General features: G+C 45.8%; 1 protein-coding gene across 2 annotated transcripts in view; it reads right to left on the bottom strand.

The window, feature by feature from the left end:
- The window catches only part of UXS1 (UDP-glucuronate decarboxylase 1), a 130,035-nt gene that overhangs the window by 11,554 nt on the left and 99,269 nt on the right, over positions 1 to 19,212 (bottom strand). For both annotated transcript variants that reach the window (XM_028516406.2, XM_028516408.2), the window contains exons 8-11: positions 16,266 to 16,325; positions 13,462 to 13,583; positions 6,632 to 6,751; positions 306 to 349 (exon numbers count right to left, since the gene is read on the bottom strand). In XM_028516406.2, the coding sequence (XP_028372207.1) occupies positions 306 to 349; positions 6,632 to 6,751; positions 13,462 to 13,583; positions 16,266 to 16,325 (346 nt within the window). The remainder of the gene's footprint in view (positions 1 to 305; positions 350 to 6,631; positions 6,752 to 13,461; positions 13,584 to 16,265; positions 16,326 to 19,212) is intronic.

The raw sequence follows: 19,212 nt of genomic DNA, 5'->3' as shown, positions 1-19,212 counted from the left end.
TGTTGGATGATTAAAGCCAAATGTTAAGTTGGCCTGAACTGAAACTGTTACCTCAAGTTGGGCAAGTTTACCTACAAAACACTAGGTGGCAGTAAAGGATTAGCATATGAGTCAAGTCATGAACATTCATGTAAACTTTTAACTTTAAATTGAGAATTGAAAGACCTTTCCCATCTTAAAATTAAAATGAACTTTGTACCAAGTCATGCTGTTAGAGTTGTAAAGGCAATTATTGTACAAACAGACACCGCCAGTTCGGTCTGCACCAGCCTTGCTGGAATCACCGTGAAGGCCAGCTGGCTTACCTGACGTACTGGAAAGCCCTGGTTTGCGACCCGGATCCGTACACCTAGGAGGAAACCAACAGTGAGGTCTCGAGTTGTGTGCTTTAAAGTTATGCCCAAGGGCGAGGAGGTGGCAGAAACAATCACATGTGTGTGTATGCTACATGTATAAAGTTTTCCCTCAAAAGACAGTGTCAGAAGGACTCTGCTTTCATCAGAGTCCTAGGCTGTGTCAGGCCTTGTGTCAGGTTCTGGGACAGGGTCCAACAAGCATCAGCACATCTCCCCTGGACCTCCACTGGGCTGCCCATCAGGACAGCTAGGCGCTCCGTAAGACCATGCCACAGAACCTCTGCCACAGCATCCTGGTGTTTTTACAACTAGTTCACTGGGTCAGCCTAATGTTGGCTAAGGTTAACCACCACCCAGAGACTCTGGGTAGGAGGCAGAGGTGGTGGGAGGGAGGGGCCTCATGCTCCATTTGTTTGCAGTGTGCAGATGGTGTTTTATTGAGTTCTACACTGGAAACCTGTATGTTTTGCGAACCAATGTCACCCCAATAAGCTGAATTAAAAAAAATAAGAAATAAAATAAAATGACATAGACCCAGATTCAAACCCTAAATCTGGCATATCTGGGCTGTCCTAGAAAAATTCACCTCAGTGAAGCTATTTTCTGTGGCAAATGGCAAACTGAGTAAATACAGCCAGGAGGCACAGCAGAATCAAACTCTACTCTCAAGGGGTCTGTCTGTGTTTTAACTGAATTATGAACTAAAATCTCTGTTTTAAAAAAACGTAAGCTCTATAAACTTAATAAGTCAGATCCAGCTGAACCACATTCATTCATTCTCTAAACTTTCTGAACTAGAACACATATTTTCTGGGCTTCTATATGATTCAACTTAGAATACAGATTCTGTCTAGGACCTGTGGAACTTAGCAATATACAGACAGGCATACTTTGTTTTCTTGTGCTTCCTAGATACTGTGGAGAGTTTTGTTTTGTTTTCTTTCTTTTTTCTTTTTTTTACATAAATTGAAGGTCTGTGGCAACCCTGCATCAGCCGCCATTTTTCCAACAGCATTTGTTACCTTGTGTCTCTGTGTTACATTTTGGCAATTCTTGCAGTATTTTAAACTTTTCATCATTATTAGAGTTGCTGTGGTGATCAGTGATCTTTGATATTAATATTATCAGTGCTTTGAGGCACCATGAACTGCACCCATGTAAGACCACATACTTAATTGATAAAGTGAAGAAAAGTATGAAGCTAACAGAGGCTGATTCATGAAGTTTAAGGAAGGAAGCCATCTCTATAACACAAAAGTGCAAGGTGAAGCATCAAGTGCAGGTGTAAAAGCTGTAGCAAGTTCTCCAGAAGGTAACTAACAAAGGCATTTACACTAAACAACAGGCTGTTTACGTAGACAAACAGCCAGAATTATCTTCTGGAGAGCGGCCCCTTGTAGTACAGACTACTCCCACTAGGCAAAGTGTTCTAGGAGCCCATTTGTACCAGTGTCCCAGCTAATGTTAATTGTCTTGAAGACTCTTTCAAAGTGTGTGCCCATTTCATGATGGTTGATTTACGAGCACACCTGCCCACAATGAGCTGAATGTGCAGCAGTTTTTGACCAAAAACTGCATGACCCCCATTTTCCATTGTCCCTACTCACCCAATCTTGCTCTGGGTGACTTGTTTTTGTTTACCTGGATGAAAAAAGCCCTCAAAGGGAAACATTTTGCCAATGTGGAAGAGGTGAAACAAAAAAATGGCAGAAGCAGGAAAGGCATCAAAATCCACGAGTTCAAACACTGTTTTGAGCAGTGGAAAAAAAACATAGGTATATAGGTAGGTATATAGCATCAAATGGAGAGTACTTTGAAGGTGACTGAAGTTTAACCATGTACGAATAAATACACAATTTTTTATAAATAATTTCCAGGGTTTTTTGGGTCTCCCCTCATATTTAAAGAAGATGCCATCTAGGACCTTTAGAGCTAGAGAGGAGTCACTGCCTGGCCTCAAAGCCTCAAAGGACAGGGTGACTCTCCTGTTAGGAGCTAATGCAGGTGGTGACTTTACCTGAAGCTCATTCACCATTCCAAAAACCCTACAGCCCTTAAAAATGATACTACATCTACTCTGCCTGTGCTGTATAAATGGAACAACAAAGTCTGAATGACAGCACATCTGTTTACAACATGGTTTACTGAATATATTAAGGCCACTGTTGAAACCTACTGCTCAGAAAAAGATTCCTTTCAAAATACTACTGTTCACTGACAGTACACCTGGTCACCCAAGAGCTTGGATGGAGATAAACAATGAGATCGTTGCCTTCATACCTGCTAACTAACACAACCTCCATTCTGCAACCCATGGAACAAGGAGTAATTTTGACTTTCAAGTCTTATTATTTAAGAAATACATTTCATAAGGCTATAAGCTGCCATACATAGTGATTCTTCTGATAGATCTTGACAAAAGTAAATCAAGAACCTCTGGAAAGGATTCACCATTCTAGATGCTATTCAGAGCATTTGTGATTCATGGGAAGAAGTCAAGATATCATTAATAGGAGTATGGAAGAAGTTGATTCCAACCCTCATGGATCAGAGACTTTTTGTAATGACTTTGAGGAGTTCAAGACTTCAGTGGAGGAAGTAACTGCAGATGTGGTGGAAAGAGCAAGAGAACCAGAATTAGAGGTGGAGCCTGAAGATGTCACATTGCTGCAGTCTCATGACAGAATCTTAATATATGAGGGGTTGCTTCTCACTGATGAGCGAACTAAGTGGTTTCTTGAGATGGAATCTATTCCTGGTGAAGATACTGTGAAGTTTGTTGAAATGACAACAAAAGATTTAGAATATTATATAAACTGAGCCAATTATATAAACAGCAGCAGGATGTGAGAGAACAGACTCCAATTTTGAGAGAAGTTCTACTGTAGGTAAAATACTATCCAACAACATTGCATGCTACAAGCAGTCATTCATGAAAGGAAGAGCCAATGGACGTGGCAAATTTCACTGTTGTCTTATTTTAAGAAATTGCCATAGCCACCCCAACCTTCAGCAAACACCACCCTCATCAGTCAGCAGCTGTCACCACTGGGGCAAGACCCTCCACCAGCAAAAAGATTAGGGTTCACTGAAGACCCAGATGATTGTTAGCATTTTCTAGCAGTAAAGTATTTTTTCATGAAGGTATATACATTGTTTCTTTAGACATAATGCTATTTATTGCACACTTAATGGGCTGCAGTGTAGTATAAATATAACTTCCACGTGCACTGGGAAGCCCCGGAATTTATGTAATTTGCTTTACTGTGATACTCACTTTCTTGTGGTGGTCTGAACCGACCTCATAGCACCTCTGAGGTACGCCCACATGCACTCCCAAGTTACCCTTACAGGTGTCCAATACAGTACTGACTCGACACTAAGACATGCCCAAAGAATAAAATTTGCCTAGGGATAAGACAACAAGGAGCTCAGGAAAAAAAGCTGAAAGGTTAAGTTATCACATTAACCTAGCTTGGAAAAAAGAAAACAAGATACCAAGGTATTCCCCATTCCCATGAAAAGGTCTTTAGACTTAGAAATGACGTGCTGGAAACATGAGAAATGGAATGAGGATGAACACACCTCCTTGTTCTTGCTTAATAGACAAAGTGTTCCCAAAGATGGGCTACAGAGAGAGAATCCTGACTTCTCCACAGAAGCCTGTGACAAAAGCAAGAGATGCTGCCTCAACTGAACAGAAAAGGATGAAATCTAGGGATTCATCAAATCACTGAAGGGAAACAATTCTGTGTGATAGGAAGCAAATGCCTGAAAGGCATCGCTGGGGCTTCCCACACTGAAGGTGTCTAGAAAAGACTAAACCTGGCATGTTCTGGACTCACTGCAGTCCTGGATGGCACCAGCCCGCCTTCTCCTCTGTCAATGGCCTAGAAGCTTGCATGGCATGAAGACAACACACAAGTTATTACCTCTGCCCCAAAGGGCGCACTCCTGGGGCACACTGGGCACTTGCTCTCCCACCTGACACTTGGGCGATGGCTGATGCCCAGGAGACAATAAATCAGTAAGTTCTTTCTCAGCAGCTTTGAACAGTTTTTGCTCTACAAACAAGCAGCTCTGATCTCGTGATGTGAGGAGAGTTACTGAGGGTAGTGGCTAAACAAGCACTAGAAGTGCCCCCGAAGGTGAGAAATTCTCAACAGACTAGCTGGACTAAAGGGCCCAGTGTACGAGTAACTCGGAACCAGCAGCAGGCAGAAGGTAACAGGGAATGAGGACAAGCGACACCTGTTAGAAACGCAAGACCACTAGCTTCCAGAACAAGTCACTGAGCCGCCTGTGCTTACCACAGAGAAAAGCAGCCACCAGAACCCCAATCATTAATTGAACCACGCTATCCCATGCCACCTGTGTGCCAGGTGCTCTTCTAGGAGCAGGGACACAGACATGTCTGAACCAAAGTTCCTGGTTTCAAAGAAGGGGCTGAAGGCTAGAAAATGAGCATTTAGTTGGTGAGTAAGTGCAATGAAAAGCATGATTAGGAGGAGCACAGTGACAGGTGGATTCCACTACACATACAATGATCCAGAAGGCTGCCCAAATGAGATGACAGCTGAAAGGGGAGATGGCCTGGAGGAACAGCACTCCCAGGAGAGGCAGGGGCAAAGACTCAGGCTATAAAGCAGAGTGGGGGTGAAGCTGAATGTGCAGGGAAGGGGAGATGAAAAGCCATCTGGAGTTTCTGACCTCTCTTTCAAGGTTCCCTCTGGCTGCTGGGTTGAGAGCACTTCACAGAAGAATGAGAGAGTTAAGAGGCCACAGCAGTAAAATGGAGTGCATGGAGGCACTGACCAGGGCAGAGGGAGAGAGGACTGAGTGTGACCACTGCCTGTCCTCAGGCACCAAGGCAGTGGTGGAGCTGGTGCTTACTGAGTGTGGAGGCAGGGCAGCAGGCTGGAGCATCCGCACCTCAGGCTGCAGTCTGAGTTCACCTCTCTCCTACATGTGAATCAAAACTCACCTGAAAGATGTATCATGCCCTGGTTTTAAACTGTCAAAGCTTTTTGTTCTAAATTGGTAGTAGCACAGCAAACACATCTAAGAAAAGTTGAACACCATGGAGAATGGTGATTAAGAGCAGAGGCTCTGGGCTCAACCACAGCTGCCACCGTCTGGCCACATGAGCTTGGACTGTTTACCTGACCTCTGTGCTTCTGTCTCCCCATCCGGATAACAGAAACAGTAACTCACCTGCACCCCAGAGTTGTTGTGAGCACTAAATGAGTGAATAGATAAAGATCAAAGAACAGAAACAGTAATTCTCTGCATTGAGAGGCAGCTAGAGAAAGGCAGAGATGGATACATGGACAGACTCACGTGTCTGCTTTCCCCTGGAATACATTCAGCTGATTAGCAAACTATCCTGCAGAATTTTTGGAGAACCAAGACACTTCTCTAGTCTGGAGACCCACCAAGCACTGAGCTCTCACAGAAAGTTACAGGGTGAAGAGCAAAGTGGAGGCAGAAAGAAGAACAGGAAAGGCAGGAGGAAAGAGATGCAAGAAGAGAGGAGAGCACTAAGGATTCAGCAAAACTGAGGAAAACCAGTGGAATTAATCTGCAGATGCCCTGGCAGAGCAGGCTGAGGGTGCTCTTCCACAAGGGAGGCAAAAGGGAACAGTGGCGACATGTGTGGAACAAGTAGCACACACTGACCCCACAGGGGGTGTCTGAGAGCACTGAGCAGTGGGACCTAATCCTCAGCACACACTCACACCACTGACCCCAGAGCACGGGGTGCTCACTAGGCCCAGAAGCCTCCCAGGTGAAGAGCCACTGGCAGAGGGAGTGCTTCTCAGCACTGCCAAGAAAACTGCTGAAACTGACCCAGACACGCCTCCATTGCTCAACCACCTGAGGGACACTGAGTATAGACACACTCCTGGCTACAGCCCCTGGGGCAAGAAAACTTTGGGGAAGGGCTTTGGAGGTTGGCTGGCCCAGGCAGACAGGCTCTGAGGCCTGTGTAGCATGGACCATACCTACAGCCCATGGCTTAATGTTATTTATGGGCTCCGAAAGCAAGGTGACCCAAGTTACACCAGTCATTCCTCCCTGGACTCCACACATGCACCTCCCCTCCCAGTCGCCTAAGGGTGGTAGGGACACACAGAAACACCAAGTGGTAGCTTCAGGAATGTGACTCCCTGAATCAGCATGCACTTGATCATGTGTTGGTGGTTCCCAGTTTTATCTTTATCTTATCTTTTTCTTTTTTTTTTTTTTTTTGGCCCACTGAGGCAGGCACTTACCGTGAGTGGCTCCCCTTGGAGCGCCTGCAGGATGAAGTTGCTGACAACCCGGCCGTCATTCATGTGCATGCGTGGCCCAAATGTGTTGAAGATTCTTGCCACTCGTACTTCTACACCTTCCTGGAATAGGAGCAGAGGAAGGGAGATGTGTTTCATTCTGCAGTCTGCATGTATGCTTTGGCACTTACAGTGCCCTGCACTTAAAACATGTCAGAAAACGTCCTGCTTTTCATTCAAAAATGAAAACGGCCGTTTTGTTTCCATTGTGTGGTATGTGCTTACTTATAAACAAACCTGAAGACTACGGAGTTATACCAAAGAAGGTCGCCATCTCCTACCTCTCACTACCAAACGGTCGCCAGCACTAACACTCTGGTGGAGAACCTGTACAACACTAACATGTTTACAGACGTTTTTTTCCCAGTAAGTATCCATTTTTTCCAAATGGGATCATGCTGTGTTCATTCCTTTATCACTTTTTTCACATATTTTTTGATAGAGATTTAAATGTGAGTGTTTACTAGCTGATTTACAGAAAAAGGAGCACTTTATCTTGGGAAGAAGGAACACATAAACATTCTTAAAGAGCTACACTCCGCCTACAGCCCCGGCTGTTCTGCCCACAAACTAAGACAATCTGGCACCCAGTACCATTCTGCCCACACACTAAGACAATCTGGCACCCAGTACCGGCTGTCAGCTGAACGTCCTGAGAAGATGCACACCAGCACAGTGTAAAACACTCTCTCTATGCGGCAGGATCACAGATATTTGTTTTCTTCTGTGTATTTTTAAAAAAGGTTTCTATCTTTATTATGATAAACATGTATTACTTTTATAATCAGGAAGTGTTTATTTTTAAATATGTAATCAGGAAAATATTTTTTAAACCCTAAAGACTTCTTTAAACTATCTTATTTAATTATTAATTTTACAGGCTGCTTTTTCATGGATACAAAATTTAATTTTTTTAATCCTGACCCCAGAACATGCTCACTGACTTGAGAGGGGAAGGGAGGAAGATAGAGGGAGAGAAACATCGATTGGTTGCCTCTCACATGAGCCTTGACTGAGGACTGAACCCGCAATCTTTTGGTGTATGGGACGACGCTCTAACCAACTGAGCCACACTGGCCAAGGCCAAAAGTGAAATGTTTTATCACAAACTCTGATTTATTGGACTTCCCCAGCACATGCGCTTCTAATCTGTTGGACCCATCAGGCTACTGACATATATTTCTGGGCATCTGACACAGGCAGGATGGTGGCGTGAGAACCTGGGCTCATGTGCCACCCAGCTCTGCCATTTAACCAGCCTGCCACTTAACTCTCTCTCAGTCACAGTAAAACTGGGAGAGGAACAGCACTTCCTTTAGCGCAATGTTATAAAAATCACGCCTCTATTACCCTTAGTACAAGCTCAGTGGTGATACATATTAGTTGTTGTCACTGCTAGTTGAAACAGTTTTTCTCTCTCTTGCCCTTCTCCTCTCTCCTCTTCTCTTATTTTACCACCTCAGATCTTGCAATCTGGCACAAGCTGGGAGCCAAATGGACCCTTAGTTAACTGGGCTCATGCACAGAATTCCACCCCCAGTCCAGTGAGTTAAAAGCAATCTGCTGCAGTGTACCAAGGGCCCACGTTAGACCACAAGGAGGCAGGAGCCACCCAGTTGACCACCTCTGCCCATCAGCAGCCTCACCTATGTCCCTGGTGTGCCGTTTCTGTATGTGCTGAAAGAGCTCCGAGTGGCTGGAAATAACCAACCGGGCACAAAGTTAACTGTTAGAAAACAAAGCACTATGTTTTTGCTAACTCCTCCCAGCAATACACAATAATAGTTCCATGTGATTTTTTCAGATTCTTAGGATTAAGATACAAGCTGTTATACTCGGTCCAGGAATTTGCAATCAGCCCTTTTTTCTACTTAACAGAGAATATTTTTTAAAATGGGGGAAGGAAGGAAGAGGGAGAAGGACAGAGATGTTGATCCCAATAGAAAATAATTTAAAAGTATCCACTTATATTTAATTGTTAAGATGAAGGAAGAATCAGAAGTAGATAAATATAGCTTTATTCTAGGAAGGTTCTAAAAAAACCTTAGCACATTTTCAGTCAAATCCACCCTCCTGGCAGAAGGAAGATCTATGGGCTTGTGAGGGTTGCAACAAAGCTAACGCTTCTGCCCTCCTGACCCTCCCTTTCCTCAGCAACAACAGTCCAGAACACGGCCTCATTAGAAGATGAGCTCTGCGGACACTGCCTGGCCAGCCCATAAACAAGCCTGCTTGTTTTGATTTTCCCATTTGGATCACCACCTTAGTTAGGAGACACAGGACAACGCCTCAGGACAGGTGCAGCCGCAGAGAGACAGCCACAACGCTGCACCAAGAACGCTGGCTCTCATGCCCAGTTTATACCAATAAGACTAGTCCATATTAAGCCTCACCCTCCCAGTCAAATCAACATAAGGCTCCCTCAACCGAGAACCATGCTCTCTCATGCACTGGCTTTTCCTATGTAACATCAGGACACAACGGTAACAATTCAGCACACACGGTCCATCAGCCACCAAACTCTCGACCCCTGGGATTCTGCAGTGGCCCTGCGCTAGATGGTGGACAGTCAGCAGGTACCCACATTCTGCCCATAGCAGTAGTCCTGTGAACACCCATATCTTAGATGAAAGGGCCAGTGACCCAAAGCCTGCTTCCCAGGACACAAACCCAGGAAGTACCCACCAGGTCACAATACCTATTTTGAGGGAGATCCTCCTCTGAAGGACCAGTGAGCAACACAAACTGCTGACTCCCATTCAACGCCATCTGCCAGGTACAGAGTCCTAGGCTGCCCACCACACAGGGTATCTCCTCCCACCCTGGCAAGGCGCAGGGCCTCTGCACGCACCTGGCAGGACAGCTGAGGCATTCTTAGGCACGGCGGGGTTTCACTTTGTGTTTGTGGTTTTGTCCCATGTAGGGAACCATGGCTCATTCACTTATGCCTCCGAGCACCAAGAGGTCCTTGTCAGGGACCAGCATAACTCCTTCAAATGTGAGTCACACTGGAATCAAAGCAATGGAAACTTAATGGAGGAAGGATGCTCAAAATGCCACATGGGCAGGCATTTCACACACATAGAAAAGCACACACAGGGAAGCAGGACATGGAATACACATGACAGACGCTGGGGAAGCATGGGGGATGGGAGGCTGCACGCCTGGAGGGCCGTCTTTGAGACCCTGTCACTCACTAGCAGCATATCCTGGAGAAGTCACTTGAGTTTTCTCAGATTTGAGACCACAATCTGTGGAACGGGGATAATAATATCCATCTGCCTCCATTACAGAAATCAGTGACCATTCCTGTTTATCTACAAGTGATGGATGTAAACCTCATAAACTTTGACCTTAGCCCCTGATTACACTAAATCTTGCATAATGGTGACCTTGTGTAAAGTATCTCAAAAACATTTCTATTAGGTTCACTTTGGGATCACATTAATGACCGGGCTTTGGAAACAGTGATTGACTACAGTTAATAAACAACCCCAGACAGGTAAGCTGACCTCAGAAGGCCTCTTTTCCTCATTCGTCACAGCCAGGAGGGGTGAGGGGTTTGAGAGGCAGTACAATGATGGGACAGGGCTTCCTCCCTCCCAAAGGACAGAAATGTTACCAGCAGGAATTAAATGGTTCTGCCTCTGAAGTTCTCTTAAAATGTGGCCATTCCTTGGACAGCATTGTCTCAACACACTGAAAGCTGCAATATGACTGCGGTCATTGACTTCACTGATGGGCGGTGCAGGGGGTAGAACCGAGAAGCAGCGCCCAAGGAGAGTGGGTGCGGACCGGGAGTCCCACTGAGCAGACGGCCTGTCCTGAAAGAGGCACCGGGGCTTATTTACCCGCAGGGCCGAGACAGAACTGACGGGGAGTGCTCCCAAGTCCGGCTACCCTCCTCTGCGACACTTCCTTAGTCTTCCTCATGCCCTGAGAGTCACATGCACCTGCCTACAGCAATGGAGCCAAGCGGCCCTGAGACAGAACCATGCATTTCCCATGAGGCCTCTCATAAACATTTCTTGATGGGATCTGCTCCCCACCTGGGGGTGAGACTGAGGCCACGAGAGAACACAGAGCTCACTTTGCTGAGCAAGCCTCTTGAGGTACTAAAATGTTCTAATTCCCTCTCAGTGGTAGCAGAGGGAGAAGGCCACACAAGGTCAGGGCATGCATCTGCCTGGCAATCTCCCTCGACAGCTGAATCATAACCATTGGGCCTGTGTGTTGGCTACACAGCAGGCTACGCTCACTTTGAGGCCAGGCGGGCACAAGTATCACTCTGCTAATTTCTAGGAAGGCGAGTAGATACGGAACGCTGGTGCCCAGTGAGCAAGCGTCAGAGCTGGGCAGGTCCTGGCCATAGAGGTCTTGACCCCCAAGGTGTGAATCCTACCCACGGAACATTTGACTTGTTTTATCTGCTTTCTGAGTTATTTTTTTAAAACTAAAATATAAGGCATATACCAACTATTTTATTTTTTTAAGTATTCCAATGCCAGAAAATAAAATAGTGCCATACCTTTAAGGCCACTGGACTAGCTGATGTATCAGTGTTCTGGGTCTGCTTTCCCAGTCTGCGGTTTTATGAATGGTGGCCTGTTTGCACAGCCTGCCCAGTAGGTGGGCCACAGGTCTGCAGTGTCAGACTGCTGCCAAGCTGTGAGCTCAAACACACAACAAGCACCGGCCACAGCACACCAGAGAAGTCCCCACATACATAAAACCACCACATCCAAGTACAAACAGAAGCCACAATTTAATTCCTCTCTGACAAGTTCAAAGTACTTGTGAAAGGCACTATGCCCTTTGACTCCCACTCCCATCTCACTTCATTGCCTGAAAGAAAACTAAAGGGAGCTTCTCTTTATGTTCAGGTCTCTAAAATGCATTATGTGCCACAGATTTTTTTTCTTGGAAGTAAAACTCTATTTTGAATACATTAGCATATTTCATTACGAGAAACTCAGAAGACAATCCCTTAGAAAAGAGAAGAACTATAAAAACATTATTCCTACCTCTAGTTCATATTCTCAATCCTTATATACTAGGTTTATTCAGAGTAAAACATATCCACATACCATATGGGTGAAATAAAACAATGATTTATGTATAAAAGTGGATGTGTCATTATGTATAAAAAATAGTAATTTGTGTTATTAAATAGTTAATTAAAAACATGTCAAAGACAGAGTATCCCACCCGATTCATCCTTCTTTCTAGGCATTTCTCCCCCATTAATCTGCAGACAACACAAATCGTGTCACTTCTGGAAAGTACTGTCCTGAAAAGCTGCACATGTAGAACTGCAAGGTAACAAGGTCATGATGCAGCTCCTTGCTGATCAACCTCACTGCCCGAGCAGCAACGGCGATGCCCATTCCTCTTTAAGTCCTGAGAGCACAGCCCACCACACATCTGTCAACAGTCTGTCTTGTCCATGTGTCCCTCCCTCTAATAAGGGCATGTCCACAAGGGCCCAGAGCACTGGTCCAAGCACAACAGGACAGTCACTATGAAATGAACAGACTAGCCAGGCTCTTACCTGGCCCCTCGAGGGCCCTGTCTGTGTCATCTGCTCCCATGCAGACCTGAGGCAGACAGAACAGTTCATTGGAGCCCTGTCAGAAACAAGAACGGAGGGACCGAGGAGGTCAGGTCACGTCGCTGAGGACAAGGAGGCAGCAGAGCCAGGGTGGGAACCCAGATACTCCACCTCTCAGTCTGTGGGCTCTTCTGTTACAGCATGTGAGTGAGCAAATCTGCGGCACAAAACTACCCATGGGAAAGTCACCCGTAAAGCCGTGAGTGACTAGAAAAGCACGAAAGAATAGTAAATAGTAATTCCTAAGGAGGTTCAAATAAAAGCAATAATAAATTCACTTTTATACCTATTAGATAACTGGAAGTTTTTTAAAAAGTCCACTAATTTGGAAGATTTGGGAAAACAAAGGCATTTCAACTGCTGTGGGCAATTAGACAATAAAGCAGTGTACTGTTCCTGGCTGTGCAATAGTATGCTGTACCTAAGAATGTGTCCCCTGGAAATCATTTTTTTTTTAAAGATTTTATTTATTTATTTTTAGGGAGGGAAGGGGGAGAGAGAGAGATAGAGAGAGGGAGGGAGGGAGAGAGAGAAGGGGAGGGGAGGGGAGGGGAGGGGAGGGGAGGGGAGGGGAGGGGAGGGGAGGGGAGGGGAGGGGAGGGGAGGGGAGGGGAGGGGAGGGAAGGGAAACATCAATGTGCAGTTGCTGGGGGTTATGGCCTGCAACCCAGGAATGTACCCTAGCTGGGAATTGAACCTGGGACACTTTGGTTCCCAGCTCGTGCTCAATCCACTGAGCTATGCCAGCCAGGGGAAATAATTTTTTAAGTAGGGAGACACATGGCCCTGGTTGGTGTGGCTTGGTGGATTGAGGGCTGGCCTGCGAACCAAAGGGTCGCCACTTCAATTCCCAGTCAGGGCACATGCCTGGGTTTCAGGCCAGGTCCCCAGTGGGGGGCGTGCAAGAAGCAACCACACACTGATGTTTCTTTCAGTCTCTTTCTCCGCCCTCCCCCCTCAAAAATAAATAAACAAAATCTAAAAAGAAAAGGAGACATATGAAGAAAGCTGTCGCTGATACCATTAATGCAAGACAGTGGGAGTCTGGGCTTCCTTCCCCAGCAGCAGCCTGGCAGTTAATCATGGCTTTCATTCCTTTATGTTTTACATCCAACGAAACTGACACACTGCGTGGCGCAGGCTCACACACTTGGACGGATACCTGCTTCATGTAGGCGTAGCACATGGTCTCTGCAACTCGTTTGCCTTCATCATAGCAGGCTCGGGGGCCTATTGGATTCACATGGCCCCAGTAATCCTCACTCTGAGGGTGGACTTCAGGATCTATGAGGGGGAGAAACGAGACCGTGTTTTCATCTTTCCTTTGTTTCAAGTTCATGTGCATGATGAACACAACATTTATGATACAAAAGGGAGCTATGGGAAGACCAAGATAAATTCAGCACATGAAAAGATCGGTATCTAGAAAACTGCAAAGTTTCACAGTCCAGTGGGATATGCTGCTCTTACCTCTCAGATTAATATTGTATTTTACAGGAAAACAATTAAAAAATCAAAGGCTCTCAAAGTTAAGTCTTCCCTCTCTCCCATAAACTGTCCCTAACTTTTAAAATTATTATACAAACCACAGTTAAAATTAAATATAATCTATGTGAAGAGATATATGGGTTAATTTTACATTTATAAAATATGTAATAAAAACAAAGCATGTATTTATTGAAAAATATTTAACAGCATCTCTGTGGAAAGTGACTCTCACATGTGCCATCATCAGAACAACCCTGAGAACCTCAAAGACACACCCAGGTCCAGTGTCAGTGGGACCAGCCCGTGGCAAATGGCTGTTCCTGTAGCACGCATTTTCTATTTCTCAATTCCTGTTTTTCTGGTGTGTAACTCAACCACACTTTACTATGTACCAGGGGAATGACTACTTAAGAAAACCCAATAACAAATTCTTTAACACATCTTTAACAAATTCTTTAATATAAAGAATTCTTTAATTCTTTATATTAAATTCTTTAATATAATTCTTGTATATATTTGGAATATGAATTAATAACTAATTTATCTAATACACCAGGAATTTTATACAACCATGGTATAAAATGTGTAAATCTCTACCAAGACATCTGGAACCATGTTATGTATTAACTTCTTGCATATCTTGTAGCAGAAATTTGGCTTTGACTTGTGGGTACAGCAGGACCCGTGCAGGGAGGGGATGTGAGCAGATAGGTGCCCCAGCTGGCCATCTAGCACCTCTTCCTGAGGGCGGCAGGAGCACAGTGCAGATGCAAACCCTTCTATCTGCTGCTAAGGCTTAAAACTGCCTTAAGAGGATGCACATGCTTACTGCGCGGTGGAAGAAAAGGTAAGGCAAATCCTCTTGGAGAGAAGAAAACCAATGACATCAGTTCACAGACATGATTAACATCAGACCTTTTCCTGGGATTTTTCACAAGGACTGGACAAGGAAACTCCAAGAGAGATGATTATACATTTGGAAAATGATGAGAAAAAGAAGGCCGGGCCTACCCATGCACCCCTGACAGGCACTGTCTGGGATGAAATGCCCAGGATGCCTGAGGTTCAGGACACAGCTTTAAAAGTTCCCTCACAAAATCTCTTTGGAATTATAAAAGTAAAAGGCTAGAGTCACAGCTGCTTTCTAATCAGGCTCCCAGGTTCAGCATTTTGCTTGGCTGACAGACCAAGCATGCATCCCACAAAATGCCAGTTTACAGTGGTTATGAAATGTTGGAGCAGAGCACCAAGGGAATCCCATGTTAGGCCCTGAAGTTATTTCAGACCCCACAGAACACAAACTATTGCCAAACGTGCAGATAATAAACTGGGTCGGGGGGAAAGCATGGATGTGGAAGAGAGGTCACTGTGCTCTCTTTGGACAGAGAACATGAACACCTGTATATCCTAGGCATTTAAAAAGGTACAGCCTGTCAGACCTTGTCAACACTACTCCTGTGACATATGAAGTCCAGCAGAGGGAGCAAAGAGGAACCACCCGATGCAAGTGGGGAACTTGTGATCCTCCACAGAGTCCTGATGTGGAAAGAACAGGGAGGGGAGAATCCCAGAGTCCACTCAACTACCTGTTCCTAAAGCAATGCGGCGAACAAGGAGGAGGAATGTGGACATTTCCACCCTTTTAACTGCCTAGGGTTTCAAAGAAGTAGACGGTGCTCTACCTTTTCATGGGGATTACAAAAACATAACTGCAAGTAGTGGAATTTCCATTTTTTAGACTTTTTTCATTCAGTTTCCCTTAACAAAAATGTATCTCTTCCCATGCTGCCCTTCCGCTCCCCCATGTCTATTGTCCCTTACAGTGTGTGAGGTCAATAACCTCCAGCATGGCAGAGCCTGGCTCCTGCTGCATCCTCTAGGCAGTGCTCCAACCTCCTGCACCCCATTCATCTGAGGCCAAACAGAAATCCATGTGACCTGAACACGGCAGCCCTCATCCCACTCACTATGGAGGGTGTTGGAGTGCTGCAGTTTGGCAGAACAGGCCCTTGAACAGGCCCTTGAGTTTTCTGGCACTGCCATACAAGGTAGATTCTTCCAGAAATGGCTATACAACAGTGAGGCATCAGCACAAATCCCTTCACCAAGGAAGCTTCAAGGACAACCCTGAGCTCCTGGTGGGTTGGCTCAGAACACACATTGTTTACACTGAAGAATAACATACAGCAGCTAAACTGGCAAAGGATCCCTAAGGAATGTGATTTCTGGGGTACTTTTGGAGCAGAGTGGCAAAAACACACCTGTGGAATCGTGAACGGCAAGTCCTCCCAGGGTATGCTTCAGAGGAGAGGCGGGGGCCTACTGACCACAATGGTGAGATGGGCAGCCCTTTGCTGCTGTGCTCTGGGATAAAAAAGCAGGCTGGGCCTCCTCAGAAATAAAATTCTGGACTCGGTTTTGATTCCTTCCTCACCTAAGACAGGATGCAAACTGTCCGGGGGAGCCCCACCCACTTACCTCCATACACCTCTGAGGTGGAAGCCAGGAGCAGACGAGCACCAACTCGCTTTGCCAGCCCTACAGAAAGCAGGAACATGGTAAGAGAAACTGTCAACATCAAGGAAAAGAGGAAAAAATACATGTGCACATTTTTGTAGCCAATTTCAGGAATTATTTTACTATTAATGGTATCTGATCAGCCATGCATTTTCAGGTATCCACTCATTGCATCTGTTTTGGAAATAAAAACAAACAAACAAACAAACAAACAAACAGTAAAACACAAATGAACCCTCAGAAGCACAGTAATTAGTTAGATACTTACAATTGTAAACAGGGCCAAGTGCAGAATCTGTTTGATAAGGTGTGATTTGAGGAGTTTCACAAAGATTCCTTTGCCCCAATGTATCACCCAGTATTCTATAAGGTAAGCCTCACCCTGGCTGGCACAAAGCAAGACCCTTTGCACCTTGACTTCTGCTATCCCCCGGAAAATGGTCTATCTGCCACTTCCTCAACATGCTCCTGGCATCTTCTGACCCTGCCAGAGCCAGTCTCCAAGTCTGGCACCTCCACCCCCGTCCTCTCACCTCCTCCCAGGTTTAGCTTAAATAGCACCTTCTCCAAAGCAACTCACCACATTCTGCCACCCTGCTCTGAACACTTTCCTGCATTCGCCCTCACATGTGGAATGGACTAGAACATCACTGTCTATGGTGGCCACATAAGTGTGGAAGGTCAAGTATCAATGTACAGGAAGTCATCAGAGGCTCTGAGAAGCCCTGTACAAAAGAACTTCACTGCCCCTCACTTAGCCCAGCGCTTCCCAAATGGACTCCACCACAGAGCCCTGTGCACAGACACACAGACTCCGAGGGCCCCCTGGCTGCTCCCCGCAGCACCCAGAGCTGCACGCGGCCCATGAACTGCTGCAAGCAGCAAGAGGGTAGGTGAGCACACATAACCTACAGCCACTTCTGAGGAGGCTGGGCAAGACAGAAGGGTCCTGGAGTGAGGAGGCCAGGGGTATGAGTAAGTAGGAGCACCTGGGGGCGCCAGGAAGACGCACACTGAGAACGAGGGAAGAGAGTGGCTGAAAGGTAAGGATCTGAAGATAACCTGTGAAAATGCCACCATGTGGGCAAGGAAGAAAATGGTAGAAAGAATGTAGTACCATGTGGGACTTACTCACAGGCTCCCCACCCCACAGGCCTATCCCCTCCACTCCAGCCCACCGTACACAGTCTGCGGGGTGGCTCCCTGCACCATATCACTGCACAGACACAGTGGTAGTAGCTTCAAGTGAAGGATCCCGAGGCCTTTTTAATTAAAATTTTAATTTGAATTGTACATTCAAATGAAATTGAAAGAACACAGAGACAGCCCATGTACCTTTATCTAGTTCCCCCAATGGGGGAACAAACCTGCAAAACTATAGCTCAGGATCACAACCAGGACACTGACACGGATGCACGGAAGACAGAGAATGTCTCCCTTCACCAGAGGGTCGAAGCCAGGGCAGCACACCTGTGCTGCTGCAGTGCCCAGGTGTCTCTGCAGAGACTGGACAAAGACACTGCATCATCAGGAAGCCAAGCTTAGGAACACGGAAGCAATAAAAGCACAGAGAGAGAAGGGCCCACCAGGAAGGAGCCAGGTGACACTCAGGGCATCTCCTCTCTTGTGCAAAACAACTAGAGGCAGCTCCTCTCAGTGCAGAAACAGTCCCTTTGGGTCTCTTGCTGGCCTAGTAATTGTCCCTCATCAGCCTCCATCCATGTTATTCCTGAAAGACCCTTTGCCATTTCTTCAAGACCTCCAGGTCCAACCTCACTCAGGGTTCAATCCTAGCCCAAGAGCCACTTATACCTTGAACTCCAACAGCACTCCACTGATGCCCATACCCACATATTGTCTCCCTGGAGATACCCAGTTCCCCAGCAGAGGAGCCTGAGTGCAGTCCTCACCTGAATCCCCCTCCACAGTGACCGCACAGTGCCTTCAGCACACCGACTGCATCTCCTAAACCGGTAGAATAAATGATATCTTTTGAAACACCATGTGCTTGGTGGCTCTTCCTCTATTGTGTCTAGTTTTGGCATGAAGGAAGGGTTTGGGTAGACAGAGAGAGAGTGTGAAGAAGGGGAAAGAAACTTGTAGTGGCAGGAATGGGGAGCAGCCTGTCACATACCATATCTCTAAGCAAAAGCGGGGGGTAGAGCAATCTCTTCTGTCTGGTGACCAGGGTAGGAGTCACAGCACAGACAAGGACAAATACCTATTCCAGACTATTACAAAGTTTCATGCAGAAACATTCATGCAGAATGCAGAGCTTGATTCCCTGAAAAACCTAGTTTAAGAGACTTGAAAACCAACCTCCAGGTGTTTTCTCAGACCCTCATCTAGCGCTTCAGTCAAATTAAAATTTAGTGCTATCTTTCCCAAATCCATTTGTAGAACCTGTTACTATTTAAATGTTACTATAATTAAATCCGTTTTTACTTGACATTTTAAAAAGTGGTTCCTTTCTCCCACTTTGTAACTAATCAAAACCCCTAGTGTATTTGGAACCTGGGACAAGCTTGAACATGCTTCTAATTTCAAACATTAATATTTGCATGTTATCCATAGTATGTCATTTGGGAACACACACACGTGGCTACCTTTAATGGTGCACACTCTCATCTTGCACGTCTAAGGCAAGTCCTGCAGTTCTGTCTGGAGCCAAGTACTATAGGTTTTAACAACCCCACAGGACAGTTCTCCAAGTCCTTTCAGGAGCGCTCCTGAAACACTCACCTGTATGTGCACATGGTGTGTGTCTTTACATGTGGTGTGTGTGTCTGTGGCATGTGTGTCTCTGAATGCAGTATATGTGTGTGTAGTATACGTGTAGTATATGTGCATGTGCGTGCTGTGTCTGAGTATGGGTATGGTATGGGTCTGTGGTGTGTGAATGTGTGGC

This window comes from Phyllostomus discolor, chromosome 6 (assembly GCF_004126475.2).
Source record: "Phyllostomus discolor isolate MPI-MPIP mPhyDis1 chromosome 6, mPhyDis1.pri.v3, whole genome shotgun sequence".
Lineage (NCBI taxonomy): Eukaryota > Metazoa > Chordata > Mammalia > Chiroptera > Phyllostomidae > Phyllostomus > Phyllostomus discolor.
This window is presented reverse-complemented; position numbering and strand designations above follow the sequence as displayed.